Source organism: Anoplopoma fimbria, chromosome 20 (genome assembly GCF_027596085.1).
Source record: "Anoplopoma fimbria isolate UVic2021 breed Golden Eagle Sablefish chromosome 20, Afim_UVic_2022, whole genome shotgun sequence".
NCBI classification, from domain to species: Eukaryota; Metazoa; Chordata; class Actinopteri; order Perciformes; family Anoplopomatidae; genus Anoplopoma; species Anoplopoma fimbria.
The window spans coordinates 354,276-369,367 of record NC_072468.1 but is presented as its reverse complement, the minus strand read 5'-3'; the positions used below and the strand labels follow the sequence as shown (position 1 = coordinate 369,367).

At 44.2% G+C, this 15,092-nt stretch overlaps 1 protein-coding gene across 1 annotated transcript in view; it reads right to left on the bottom strand.

Moving 5' to 3' along the window:
- Positions 1-492: 492 nt before the first annotated feature.
- Positions 493-15,092, bottom strand: part of LOC129109204 (G patch domain-containing protein 8) — a 29,945-nt gene continuing 15,345 nt past the window's right edge. The window contains 5 exon segments of the mRNA XM_054621224.1: positions 493-1,828; positions 1,831-3,312; positions 3,315-5,554; positions 6,410-6,540; positions 10,606-10,743. Coding sequence (XP_054477199.1) covers positions 1,524-1,828; positions 1,831-3,312; positions 3,315-5,554; positions 6,410-6,540; positions 10,606-10,743 — 4,296 coding nt within the window. The 3' untranslated portion in view covers positions 493-1,523.

The window sequence follows — 15,092 nt, the reverse complement described above, 5'->3', positions numbered from 1 at the left end:
ATTATCTTTCTCTCAGACAATCTAGAACATTTTTTTTCAACCTTTCAATATTATAACCAGTTTAGGATATGAGAAATTCTAAATTCGGCCACAGAAAATTATGTTTATTTATTGACTCTTCTATGTTCTTTGCTTGCTTTGTGAAATACTGTAATGTTTTACCTCTTGAGACATCTAAAAATTATTAAAAATTAAAAGAAAAGCAGACAGGGAAATTCCTTTTACAACTGACATGTCCACAGTTCCTAGACATACAATCTGTGATAAGGGGTTAAGTACACATTGCTTCAATTTAATTGGTGACAAGTAAGACAGGTTTGGAGCCACAGCTCTAAGGTAATTTAAAGGTATCTGAGGAGTTCTGGGCCTCACTCTGAGATGTGATAAACCACACAGTAGCTTATTCATTTTTTATTTGGAACATGTTGTAACATGTTGCACGATCAACATGAATCAGACAGAATAAGAAAAAAGCATTAAAGCCTGTTTATTTTCACCCAAGTTTTAATGTAACAGATCTGAGTCATTCATTGCTGTCTCAACAACAGATTTGTTAAATGCTGTGTGGAGAAAAAAAAGGATTTCATTTCACATATAAGAATGAAAAGATGTTAAAGTGATTGTATCACTGAAGCCTTTGATTGTGGAATAAGAATTGTACCACTGGTCAAGGTTAAATTCACCTTTTGTTTTTATTGTATCCCATAATTCTAATTTCATTACTCAATGCCAGTATATTTACACTATAGAGACAAAACAGGTCTTAACATGTGTCAGATATGGAAATGAGTTGCTGTCCTTCATACTGTGTATGCGTGTGTGTCAGAAGTACCTCTTATATCCGCACACAGACACACACACACACACAAATACAGCATATACACCAAGGTTAAAATGGCTGTGCTAGCCCACCGGTCCCTGCAACATTATTTATGTTTGTTGAAAGTCACACCCTAACTCAGATAACCTGTATGAAGTGGAGATAAGGGGATAGTATTACCACTCTTTCTTGCCCCTCTGTCCCTGACATGAAGGGTACTTCAAAAGGCAGCTGGTCTGTCTGTGGTTCAGAAGTAAAAGGAGAGGATGACACAAGCCCAGCTTGTCTTTGAATAGCAGGTGCACCTTCCCTTTATTCTGGGCCTGAATGAGGAATGATGGAAAAAGCAAGGGATCAAAGTCTGTTTTCACTATGTCTGCTTCAACACAGCAGAGGCTAGATGGAGAAACTCATTTTCATTTGAAAACAGTCAATAGTTGGGCTGTTTGTGTGTAAGCCTGTGTGTGTGTGTGTGTGTGTGTGTGTGTGTGTGTGTGTGTGTGTGTGTGTGTGTGTGTGTGTGTGTGTGTGTGTGTGTGTGTGTGTGTGTGTGTGTGTGTGTGTGTGTGTGTGTGTGGGTTGATTCTAGTAAAAGCACTGACACAACCCCATTTCAAATAAAAATGTCCAAACCCAAAAATTCCTCTCTTTAACTCACTAGTCTGTTTTGCCAGGGAAGATTAATAAACATGGCAGGCACTCTTCACAACGCCTTCTGTTGAAACCTCACTGGCCAAGCTCTCTCCATGAAAGACTGAGGGTTCAAGGGTTGCAAGGCTACTTGGGAGAGTGGAGCGAGTGGGGTCGCATGGAAAGCGGAGGACTGGGGGAGGAGAGGGAAGGGATGATGGGACAGCAGAATGGAGGGAAACAGGGAGGATATAGAGAAGGGAGATAGGTGAAGGTGATGAGGGAGGGACGGGTGGAGAGGAGGCAAAGGGTGAGGGAGCTGAGCTGGGTGTGGGTGGATGGAAGGAGAGGTGGACGAGGTGGGAGAGGATGAGGAGGAGGGGGCATGGAGAGGGCTGCGTGTTGTAAAATGATATGATGGAGGCTGGAGAGAGGGGGGAGGTTAGGGACTCCCAGAGCCATGGGTTGAGTGAAGGTCTCTTGTGGGGTCACACGTGGAAGTGGGAGACTGACCTGGAGGGGGTGTTGTGCCTGTGTTTGCATCGTGTCCGTGTGAAGTGAGCGGGTTTGTGTCTGTGAGAGGTTGTGCAAGGGTGCAGGAGTGTATCGCTCCTCTAAAGTCCCACAGTTCTCCGTCTGTGCCGTGTGTGTGTAGTTCGTCTCTGTGTGTAAATCCGCGCTCTCTTGCGTCTGTTCCAGGACTTTCTGCATGTGCTCTCTCGCCTGCTCTTGCAGGAGCCGATATTTGTCCATTTCCTCAGCAGTAAAGCTGATTGGCAGAGCTGTCTCTCTACCTGTCTGCTTGTCTTCGGTACTAATCCGCGTCAGGCAGAGATTTGGAGTGCTGCTGGAGTTTGACTCAACCGTGTCCAGAGGACTTTTTTTACTGTCGACGGCCGCTCCAAGATCCGTTCCCCTGCTCTTCGTCTCCTCTTCCTCCTCTCCCTCCTTCTCCTGACTCTTCTCAAGCAACCCTTTGTTCCTTCTGGCCTTTCTCTGGATTGCAGGTAGTTTCCCTATGAGAGGCAGAAGCAACATCCTGGCTGGTTTCTGTGGCAGAGACTTACTGGGGGATAGTCCTGGGAGAGTTGTAGCTGTCCTGCTTGTGTCGACAGGGGCAGAGGGTCCATGGACGAGGTCAGGCTGGTTATTGGGCTCCTTAAGCTGAGACGGGCTTGTGTCACACTGATGTGTGTTAAGGCCCGGGACCGTGGGAGCAAAATAGGGTCTGTGAGGCGAGGAATGAGAGAAGGAGCAAGAGGTAAGTCCGGATGAAGTGGACATGGGGCTGCTCTGCTTTTTTGCCTCCTGGGGGGCCTCAGATGAGAACCCTGGAGCTACAGAGGACGTCCTGCCAGAGCTAACTGTCAACCCATCAATGGTGACTCCTGAGCAGGTACTGCTCCTGCTCGACTCCCAGCTTAGCTCGGACATGCCGGTGCTGCTGAAGGGGCTGCAGGAGCGCGGGCTGTGGCCTCTGCTGGCCTGTGTGTTGGCCACACTCTGGGGGCTGTATGTCTGCCTACTTGTCCACCACTCAGGGCTAGAGAAGTGTCTCGAGCTTGAGCGCCTGGTGCCTGCACATTTCCACACACAGCCCGGGCTGTCTCTGCTGTCTGCTCCTGTCCTGGAGCCTGACCTGGATCTGTGTGTCCCCCTGTCCTCCCAGCTGTCACTGCTGCCCCATGTCCATCTGTCCACGCTGAATCTGTCCCAGTCTACATCTTCTGTGCTCAGACGTCGGCCTCTCCTGCCCCAGCTGCTGGGACTGGGGCTAAACTTTGCCACCCGATCCCACTCCACTGCTGCGTTTCTCGATCTCCACCCACTCCTTGACCTGCCCTCCTCACCACCTCGTGGATAGCCCCCCTCAACCACTCCCATTGTTCTGTATCTGAAATCGGGCCCCTGTCTCTGCAACCTGAATGCCCTCCCATTTTCCCGCCCCTCTCCGTCTCCTCCCAGACTTCACGATGCCTCAAACTCTTCCTCTTACTATGAATGGATTTCCTGTCCCTGTGGAGGAGTTTTCTCTTTCTCGTCGGGCTGCAACCACAGCTGTTGTCAGGGTAACAGCAGTCAATGAAACTCTTGGGGTTGCTATGGTGACCCCTTTCCCAAAACAGCTTTGAGTTACATCCTGGTGAGAAGGAGTGTAAGGAGAAGTGAGACCGCCAGGGAAAAGTCGCTGCGTCTCCGTCTCGCTTTCCCTCCCCCTCGTTGTGTCTGTCTGCCGGGTGTCTGGCGAGCTGGGAGTAGGCACTGCAGTGCTCTGCCTGCTCTCTGTCTGGCTGTGACTGGGACTCAGTGCTGTGGCTCCTGTGAGGCCTCCTCTTCCTGACAGAGACAGATACTGGCTCAGCCTTACATCTTCCCAGGAGACAGCTGCTCCCAGCTCCCTGCACCTTCCTCCTCCTCATCCTCGTCTCCCTTTGCCTTCCTTTCTTCCCCCAGGTCCCTCCAGCTTCTCCACTCCTCTCGGTGCCAGTGGAGACTGTAGAGACAACACTCCTCACTTTGCACCTTGCTGATTGGCGCTTGTTTGAAGCTTTTCCCTTCTCAGCCCTCTTCCTCTTTCCCAGCTTGTGTTTCTTTGTGCTGGCTTTCCTCTTTTTGCGTGACACTTCTGAGACACCCACGTACGGCTGTGGAGCGCTGGCACACTTGCACAATGTCTCGCTCTCACACTCACACCTGGACGGGCTGGTGCACATCCTCTGTGTGCCAGGCTGGGTGACAGACTCTAATTTACAGCTCAGAGCTATGATGGCTTTCTCCCTGATCCCTCTAGCACCCCCTAATCTGCCTCCCAGTGGATTCTGGGAGTTTGTGTCAGAGCTGTCACTATGAGTGGGGTCAAATGAATGGGAGGATGCACTCGCACAATCATTCATACTAAGCGGGCATCTTCCTATTTCTGGTCTTGTTTCTGATGATGAAAGGTTTTCGTTCTTTAGGAACAGGTGTGCTTCTGTCTCCACATCGATAGGTTCTTCAGCTTTTTCCTGTCTGTGTGCTTCCAGCTCTTGTCTTGTCTGTCTTTGTAAACAGGAGGGAGCGTCTGGTGTAAGAATAGCTGGCACACGTAGATCTGCTTCATCTGAGAGAGCAGACAACTGAGTTTGTTGTGACTCCTGCAGATCCTCTGTGAGTTGTTCTGCTTGTTGTGGGTTCGAGCAGAGTGGGTTGGAGCTGTAGGAGATGTGTGGTTTAGACTTGGTGTACAGAAGCAAATTGACAGGCCATCTCAGACAGGTAGAGCCATCTTTCCCCAGCACACACATATACTGACTCTCCTCCATCCCCCCCTCTGTTTCTCGCTTTCTGTCTGTCTCGCTATCTGTGTGTTCAGTGTCCATGTGTGACCCTGCTAGTGCCGTGCCCCAGAGGGCCACCTGGGTCTGTGATGGCAAGCATATTGAATCGGGGCTCTGATTATCAGGTGCTGCTGTGGAAATAGTAGAGTGTGTGTTCACTGCATCTCCTTTTCCCATCTCACCCTCTTCTCTGGCAGCCTCTCTGGGGATTGGCCCTGTGTCATTTAGGCTAACACTGTCAGATCTTGACTCATGCTTTTCACACTCACTGTGTTTCCCCTCCTCTGCTGCCCCAATTTTCCTGTCAATGTCTTCCATCATCTCCTTTATCCTCTCTTTCATTTGTTCCCTCTTCTCTCTCTCCTCCTCTTCCAGGTCTGAGAAGACGGAGGCAGAAGGCTCAAGCCTGGGCCCCCTGCGGGAGAAGCAGAAGGACACTCCAAGTCTGCCTCCCACTCTAGCCTGCCCAGGGAGAGGCAGCTGGGGATGCAAGCCCAGGCAGGACTGGGGGTACACTGCAGGAGGGTCTTTATTTGATATCGGGTGTGTGATAAGTGGGGACTCAGCTAGAGCAGTGGCCAGTGGCATCTGGGAAGGAAATTGACATGGATCTTCCGGCTGGTGGCTGAGACGTGCTGTTCTGGGTTTTGTAGGAGGGGGTCTATAGGTGTGTTTGAAGGGTTCAGGTTTGTTCTCAGGGATGCGGTCCTTTTGATCCTTGTCTTTATCTTGCTGTTGTCTCACAGCCCTGACAGCACTTCTTAGTCCAGAAGTCCTCCCTGGGACTCTGAAACAGAGAGTGATTTGAATTGATTTAACTTTACATCACTTTAAATTAAACTTAAATTGGTAGATTTAAAACATGAAAATATGCCTGAGTATATGCCTGAGTAGCATAGATAGATAGATAGATAGATAGATAGATAGATAGATAGATAGATAGATAGATAGATAGATAGATAGATAGATAGATAGATAGAGATAGATAGATAGATAGATAGATAGATAGATAGATAGATAGATAGATAGATAGATAGATAGATAGATAGATAGATAGATAGATAGATAGATAGATAGATAGATAGATACAATGAGTATTCTACTGAGAAAGAAAAGAAAGGTAAAAAAACAACAAAAAGAAAGACATAAAGAAAAAAGAAGAGGCTTAATATTGGTATTCATAGCTATGCTGTTCACATATCATTGCCTGATTATAGGAAAACACATTTAATTGCACAGGGAATAGGCGCAATCAAGATGATTATAACGTGATGTATTGTTTTTTTATCCGTTGTTTTGATTGCTGTAGGTATGCAAACCCAGAGGCAAACTTTCATCTTTCAATTTGTTAAACTCATTTTATCTCCTTCTTAAAAACAACAACTTTCTTCTACTCACATCTCCTTCTCCTACAAATCATCTACTCTCAGAGTATCGACGAGAACGTGTCTTCACGTTATATTTACTTCACCTGTGGCCTGTCTAGGACAACTGGGTGCTCTAACATCTGTGGATACATCCATCAAATGAAGGAAACGTTGACTGGATGTGACACACTCTAACCCTCTGGAGTCCTGCCCCTGGTCTTATAACACTAGCACATTGCCACAGACACACACAAATGCACTCTCCTCCCACTCACCGCTGGGTTTCCTGTTGCAGCTGTGCGAGCTGGTGCAGACGCCTGAGAGCCTTCTCCTGTTTGCGCTGGTCCTTCCATGATTTTGAGGCCACGTTGCGAGCAAACTCCCTGTGCTTGAGTTCCTTTAGCCTCTGCAGGAAGTGAAAATTAAGGGGTACAGAGGGAGGGACAGAAAAAGCATGTGGAGGGCCCAGGGTAGCGAGAAGCGACAAGAGTGGGACAAAGAGAAGAGAGAGTGAGAGATTAGTTTTAGGAAGCTCTCTGAGGCAGCTGTCTTTCAAACCTACACAACAGTCAGCAGCGTTTGCAGATGTTCTCCTTCTAAGCTCATGTCCAATTAACTCCATTCAGCCTGGAAGAAAGCGTCTTTTTTCCCAACACACAGCTTGAAAGCAAACACAACCCAATTGGTGAATAGCAGATTACAGACGCAGTCGAGATGAGTGGCATGAGTGATTTAATGACGATGATGAATTAGCCAAGGAAATTTCTGAAAATGTTCAGCCCTCCGTCAGTCTTGACAGCTTCGTTTGAGCGACAATCTGATCCAATGAATGATCTGCTCTTTAGCTGGAGTGTAGCAGAGGCTGCATTTGCTGATGCTGAAATTACAAATTGACAAAATAACCACCTGAGACATTGTAAAGAGATTTCAGCTGGAAAAATGCCAGACCATGTTCTGTGTGTGTGTATGTGTGTGTGTGCATGCACAAATGCAAGAAACATAACATAACTGGCACACCACAGTAGTGAGTAGTGAGTGATTTAATTTTGAGCAAACTGGTGCGTCTTAGTGCGTCATAGTGCATTAAAAATAACAATTAGCTCAATTTTGTGTGTGTTTTGTGTGAGTTCACATGTGTGCATTTGTGTGAAACTATGTGTATATAGCCATAGGTGTGCCAGTCCTCTCAGGGAAACAATGATTCATGCCTCTCTCTCCAGTTTCCTTTTCTGACACACTTTAATCCCTCCTTTATCCATGCTTGGCAGGTGTGTGTGTGTGTGTGTGTGTGTGTGTGTGTGTGTGTGTGTGTGTGTGTGTGTGTGTGTGTGTGTGTGTGTGTGTGTGTGTGTGCATGTTGGTGTGTTTATATTTGTATGTCTGAAGGCTAAGGAGGGACTAAGGAGTTTGGGAATAGCTGCAGTATCGTGCACCACTATCCCTCTTATCTCCCGTCTTATTCTCTCTTGCTTCCCAGTATATTTTAGCTATACCTCAATGTGCAACCCACCCATGGCTTATAAATTCAGGATTTGTTGTTTATTTTATATATTTGTGAATTTATCCTGTAGTATAAGTTGCAACAGGATTACACCACTCTCACTTTTAGATTATGTTACGCTATTATCCATCCGTACAGTTTGTATTGCACAAACACACGCACACATGCACACATCAGATTAGCCCCTCAGACATCAGATTTATTTATACACTCACTCTCTTTCACATCCAGATCTTATGCTGGAGTTGACAGTCGTCAGGTTAATCTCTGCTGAGTCTTACACAATCGGGTGTCTTTTTACATTATCGCTCGATGCTTAACATCCCACTGTCGGCTCACTGAAGACAGCAAGTCTTAAGTATGTGCCAACGGAACAGCACTTGTGGGTTTGTATCCCTTAAACATTCGATATATGTGCTTGTGCATTGTAGATGTGTGCGAGATCACGTGTGCGTTTGTTAGTGTGTGGTAAGGAGCTTTGAGTGGCTTTGATGCCAAACTCATTCTATGGGATATATTAATCATGTTCAGGCAGAGAGGCATACATAATGAACGACTGCGGACAGAAAGAGGTGGAAGAAAAGATCAGAGTCGTTGTACTGTAGCTGTCCATGGCAATGACTGAGAGAGTCTATAAAAGATGGGATGTATGAAGATGCATTTCTTCCTCCTTCCTCCTTCCTCTTGCATTTGCACTCTGCCAGGTTATTGTTCTCTCTTAAAACGGATCCCACTGCAGGGAAACCTGTAGCTATATTTAGAGCCAAACAAAATGTTGCACACAGAACCATTTTCACTGAGCAAACAGTGCAGAGATATTTCCGTTTCACCCTTTAAAGTGGATACTTTTGTCTTTAAAGATGATGTCATGTCCCCAACAGCTTGAAGCGATATTACTCTCCAACATGCCAGTCTAGCTATGTGCTGTGAAGCTCAATCCATCTGTCAAAGCCTCGATCAATATTCCTTTAGATGTGTTAAGGAGTGCTCAGGCTGAGGCAACTATGGATGAGTCAGAGTTGATTCATTTCAAATCCACAAGGGCCTTAGAATGAGGATGGGTGTATACTTAGGTATCATGTTAGGGGCCATGCTAATGGGCTGATTGCTCTTTTATTTAAAAGGGAGCATAATTCTCTTGTAATGAGCAATTTCTGTAATCAGCAGTGAATGCTGATAAAGCGCTGCATTCAGACATGTTTATCCCTGAATCGATGACAAGGAAAGGAGACAGAACAAACGCAATCAGCTTCCATTCTCCAAAGCCAATACTCCTGCAGGGAAGCTGTCTTCAGCTAGAATTTCATCTGTTGTCTGCTCAGTAGGCAGAGTGTGCATGCATGCCTGGATGTGTGTGTGTTCCTACTGTGCCAGTGGCTACTGTCAGCTCAGTGCCTCATGCAACTCGTTTCATGTGCCTGCCTCTGGCTATAACAAAGCATTAACATTGGCCTGCAGTTGCTTCGATTCATTTTCAAAGAACAATGACAGCGAAGGAACAGTATTATTTAATGTTTATTTCATGTCGCACAGTGTGGGCGTTCAGAAGTGGGCGTTCAGAAGTGGGAAGTGGCTTGGCTTGGTTGAGAGATTGCCTGTGTTTGAGGACAAGTGTGTACACGGGGAGTGCATGTCTGTATGTTTTTGTATGTAAGTATATGCCTTGGCATGACAACAGATATCTGTAGGAGAATGTGCTATCAGCAGAACCTTCAGCTTGTTAGTCCAGAGTGGAGGTTGTGTGTGAAAATGGATGTGAAGGCAGAACGCAGGAGAAAACCTGCTGCCGGGCCTTTTCCTAATGGTCCATTGGCCTCATCTTTTCCAAACCGGAATAATAGAATCATACTTGAGCTATGACTAATGGCTCCATGTTTTATTTGGTACAGCATATTTATTTCTCTTTTGAAGGAAGTACAATTTGAAGAATAAAGTGAATTTTGTAGCAGCATCCTTATGTACCAGATACATACAAATCAAGTGCTCTAAATTTTGTACTAGAAAAAAACAAATCTTCCATCTAACTTAAAATGGAAACGTGTTAATTTACATGAATGCATGTATGTATGTATGTGTATGCATGTATGTATGTATGCATGTATGCCTGTATGCCTGTATGCCTGTCCTTTTTTTTTTATTTTTACAACCATTCATCCAATCAACACTTTGCGAGGGTATTGCTGAGGACCCAAGAAGGGCAGTGTTGAGTGTGAACTTTTGAGATCTATGAGATATATCTATTGGTAGTGCATTGTGTACATACTGTAGTATGTTGAGAGAGGACTCCCATAATCATTACACCGAAAGGCATGCTGGGTAGAGCTCCCTCTCCATCAATGTTTGTCTGAGCTATTGCACCTGAATAAGGCTCATACTCTAGAATTATTACGGGATGCAACTGTGTCATGGTAGGTGTACAAAGGAAACCGAGGCAGCGCAGTGTTGTGTGTTAAGTTATTTGGATGATCGGTTCTTAGAAAGCTGCAAGCAGCAATACTGGAAGCCAAGCATGTTTTGAATGGGCACGGCACTAGTTATCATAAATGTGGGTCTTTGAGAAAATACCGTGCACATATGATTATTAATATGTTTCAGTTTTCAGTTGCTGCGAGTGTGTCTACAGTATATGTGTGAGTATCCACCTCTGTGTGTGTGTGTGTGTGTGTGTGTGTGTGTGTGTGTGTGTGTGTGTGTGTGTGTGTGTGTGTGTGTGTGTTTGTAAGAGATGACGCGGTTGTCAAACTCCTGCTGTTACGTGCTGGGAAACTGTACCCAATGGGCAGATTGACATGGAAATGTAAAGCAGCTTTCCGTCAACATTTAGAAAGCTAACGCCATGACAAGAGATCATAAAGAATTGTCTGCATGTGTGCTATCATGTAGCATGTGTAAGTGAGTGTGTGTGTGTGTGTGTGTGTGTGTGTGTGTGTGTGTGTGTGTGTAGCTGTAGTGCTGGTGCATCCCATGTACCTGTTTGTGTGCATGGTCGTAGGAGTTGATGTGGTTGTCAAACTCCTGGTGTCTGAGGTACTGCTTGTGACACAGCTCACAGTAGAAAAGAGCCTTCAGATCCTCCACTGAGCAGCCCAAAGCCCTCTCCGCACGCTCCTGGAGAAAGAGAGACACGAGGAGAGAACGAGTGAGTGCGTTGCAGGGGTAGGGGGAGAAAAAATGAAAGAGTGTCGAGATAGAGGCATAAACAGACCGAGACATGAAGGGTTAGAGGGGCAGAGATAGAGAGCAAGAGGAGTTGGGGGAGGGGGGTAGAAAGAATGGCAGATTGTAAGCCATTTAGAGCAAATCTGCATCCCAGAGACATCAGCAGTAATAGCCTCTACATGTGCTCTGCATAAAACTGTTAAACAGCTTCCCATTAAAGTATGCTGCTGCTGCTGCTGGAGGTTGGACAAAGGCACTGAAGCCTTGTGTTCATGGCAACTTGTGCCCGGGGACACATTTAATACAGCCACTGTAATAGAAACCTGTGTATGTACTTTAATGGCAAATAGTCTTAGTCTGCCTGCAGATAAAGTGGCAATTGTGGTCGACAGAGAGAAAAACTGAGATTCCCTAAATGTACAACTTGGTCTTTTGTACACTGGCAAAACCGTGCATGTGAAGAACTTTCAGACAAATACACACAAATAGAGGTGCGTAAATGGCGCATTGACAGACGGATACACATGCAGTGCAAATGGCACATGGACCTCAGGGGATAAAACGCTTGTCTGCATGCTCACATCAGCCAAAGGGCCTTTTTTTTTGGTCTTAGGACATGCACAGTAGAATTGTGTGTTTGCTTGCGTATATGTGTGTGTGCGCGCGTGCACATGTTTAGGGGTGTGTGTGCATTCATGCCATGCTCTGCTTCAGAATGTAATTTCCCTGAGGCTGGGGGCTGCCAATAAACACTATTGAATTCTGTTCTACTCTGACATGATGGGAATTTAATTTGAGGTTGTCACTTCTTTCTCTCACTCTCTGCTTCTTTCCTTCCCTCTGTCCATCTCCTGGCTCTTTCTCCCTCTCTTTGATAACTCTCATGATTTCCCAACCCTTTCCCCCCCCACTAACACTCTTTTCCCCTTCCCTTTATCTCCCCTTTTATCCCCTCTATTTGCCTTTTTCTCTCTGTCTAGCTTGTTTCTCCTCTGTTTGGTGAGCCCTGGGTCATGCAGTGACAGAGTCTATTGGCCCCAATTTGCTTCAGTAATATGCCTGCACAGAGGAACAGAGGTGAGAGGAAAAGAGAGGAGAAGAAGGAATGCAAGCAAGAGGATAAATGACCCCTGCCTACCCTCACAGACACACACACACACACACACACACACACACCTGGCTTTATTATTATCACGGAGTAACAATCCCTGATCATGTCATCACTTTTAACAGATATAAATTACGATAATAATTATATTATAACTACACACACACACATTTAAACACACATACAGAAATAATAACTCTCCTTCCTCCTTCTCTCTCCATTTGGCTTTCAGTCAGATTTGATGAAGAGGAGAGGAGGCTGAAGAAAGGACCATGCTGACAGGACTCCTATACCTAAATCAGCAGAAAGGTAACTAATATACATTGATCCTGTGCAACTCTCTGTGTGTGCATGTGTGTGTGCCGCGGTATCGATCTGCCTTGCAGGCTTAAGTCACGACCAGGAAATGATCCAATCACCCAGAGCGGCCTTCCTTTGAGTGGTGCCAGGATGAAGAGATTGAGATACTGAAAGCTGTGTATTTGTCAACCTTTGGGCTTATGCAAGATTACATAGGAGCTGTGTAAGTGCATGTCTTCAGTCACTCATTGTATGTGTATACATGTGTATATTTCAGTGGGCACTTGCCTTTGTACCCCCTGACCCTTTCTTCTCACCTCTCTACATTCTGTCAGGGTAATTATTTTGAAGAGGGAGAAATTTATACAGAAAGAGGGGTGTTTGTACATGAGAAAAGGCGTGAAAGCAGAAAATGTGTGTGTGTGTGTGTGTGTGTGTGAACTCAGAAGCCATTTGTTTATGTTGGAGAGACATCCTGACATGCATTTTCCTGCGGCATAAACTCATACATGAGCGCTTTCATTTGCCTTAAATAAATACACCTAATGTGATTTCTATACCCTTAAGCACCAACACAGAATGCATAGACATACTTACAAAATTACATCCACACAAACACTACCACACTTATGCATGCACAGGCGCACATAGTCTGTCAACCTGATATACCAGAGCTAAATTAACATAGACCTCAATTTATCTCACTAGTATAAATGGGTTTGCTGAGAAAGCACAACCGATATCTGCAGACCTAAACGGACAGTGATTGTTTGCAGGATTATGTGTGTGAGTGTTTGTGCGGGGCTGTGAATGTGGATGAGCCTTTTTTTTATTTTCGCTTATCCTCCATTTATGGGAGAAGTGCCATGTTATTCCTCTTCATAGCTGAAATTATGTCAGAAATAAGAGTCGTAATGAACCATAACTGGAGTTTCCGGCACACACGCATGTAATCCAATGTCCCGAGTTTATGTGGAAATGAACAGGTCACGCTTAAAGTGTTTTGCACACGTGGTATGTCAGTGTTAGAAAATGTGTGAACTGGAAAGTAATGATATACAATGTATTCACAAAAAAGTCTTTAGAAAGACAAAGTCTACTTTCCCATTAATCAAGCCACCCTCAAGAAAAGAAAATATATTTCATTCAGACTCATAGCCCTCAAAAATAGCTTTATAAACAGTCCTTTTGAAAACCAAAAAAGAGTTACACATTATTACATTTATATCAGCATTGTTCCATATTTTAACCCCAACAATAGAAATGAATCTCCTTTTAATCCCCTTTTAAGCTTTTCGCATGGTAAACTTACAAAAATGACACCCTCATTAGTTGTAAGCATACTGTAGAAAGACGTATGGAGATTTCAAATATGCATAACTAAAAGCTTTTCAGAATTCTACGTCTAGTGATCTTGACCTCCAAGACCGCTGATCTATAAAGAATACGAAGGCCCCTTAGATAATGTGCTTATCGCTGTCACAACTAAACTCAAACTAACATCTTGTCATTAAGCTGACTGCAGGTGGAACCTCAAGGACAGAGAAAGGTTGGATGTTTGAGGCCAAGTCTGAAATTGGATTTAGCTTAGCCACTATATCAGCTATTTATTATTTTTTAAAGGTCTGCTTTTTCTCTTCAGCCATCTACTAAACTGTGCAGTTCTTTAAATAAAAGATGGGTTTGTAGGCACACATTTGTTGTTGAAAATAAAAGGATATAACGTAGAAAACACTGGAAAAAATGACTTTAATGCTGAGAGTGATGAAGACTTTCTGTACATAGACTTGAATATGCTCAGTGCAGCCACATTGTTTTGCAGAATTAGGTATTATTTAATAAATGACACTAAAATAAATTATTAAAGTAGTGTCCAGACACCTGCTGTACTTGTGCTAAATTGTTTCACTCGTCTTACCGGTCACTTTCTCTGTAGCTGTAATTAAATATTGAACAGTAATTCCATGGATGGCTGGACTCCTATCCTGGACAGAGTGTGAGGGAGGACTAACAGAGTGATATTATAGTATAGTCACTCTTTTGAGAGGATTTTGCCTCCTTAATGTGATGTATTTCCTGTTAAAACGTGATGGTTGGCTGGGGCATAATGCACAGAGAGATCAAATATAGGTTTAAACAAATGGGATGTCACTGTAGGAGAAAAAGACTAAAATAAAAATAATAACAACAACCTTATTAAATGATTAGATGACACCTTGTTACACATAAATGATGATTACACTCCCCTTATGTCTCTCTTTCTTTATGCTTTTATCACTATGTGTGGATAAGTAACTGTGACGAGATGTGCATGGGTCGGTGGTGAGTACATAAAAATATAATTTGCAGAATTGCATTTTGTGCGTCTTCTTACTGAAATTTGTTGGCTTGGACATACTGAGATGAAACTGTTCAGATATGATAATTGTTAACAGCATGGCAATACACGATTTAATTGCAATCTTGGTTCAGTATGAAATTCAAAACATATCCAAACTAGCAAAAAAATAGGCCTCAGCATGCATAATAAATCCAGAGAGAGAAAAAGAAAGCCCAGTAGCAACATAACTGATGGTAACAGATTCTCTCTGTTCAAATATATTAACCGAAGAGTACTTCGACTGCAGGGGGGAGATAAAGTATGTGGCTTACTTTGAGGAAACTATTGTTGTCTTTTTCAAACTTTGCTTCTTTCCAGCTGTGTTCTTCCACTCATTATGCTACTGTTAATTATAACAGTATTTTACAAGTGAAAATCAGCTGACTGATATGAAGCACTGGTCTGTAATTAGCGTAATCTTTCGTATCACCTGTATTTATTGTACTACATCCTTTGCTTAAAATGTTGTAATTGTATCCTCAGTAGGTTAGGGTTGCTTTTCATAAAGTA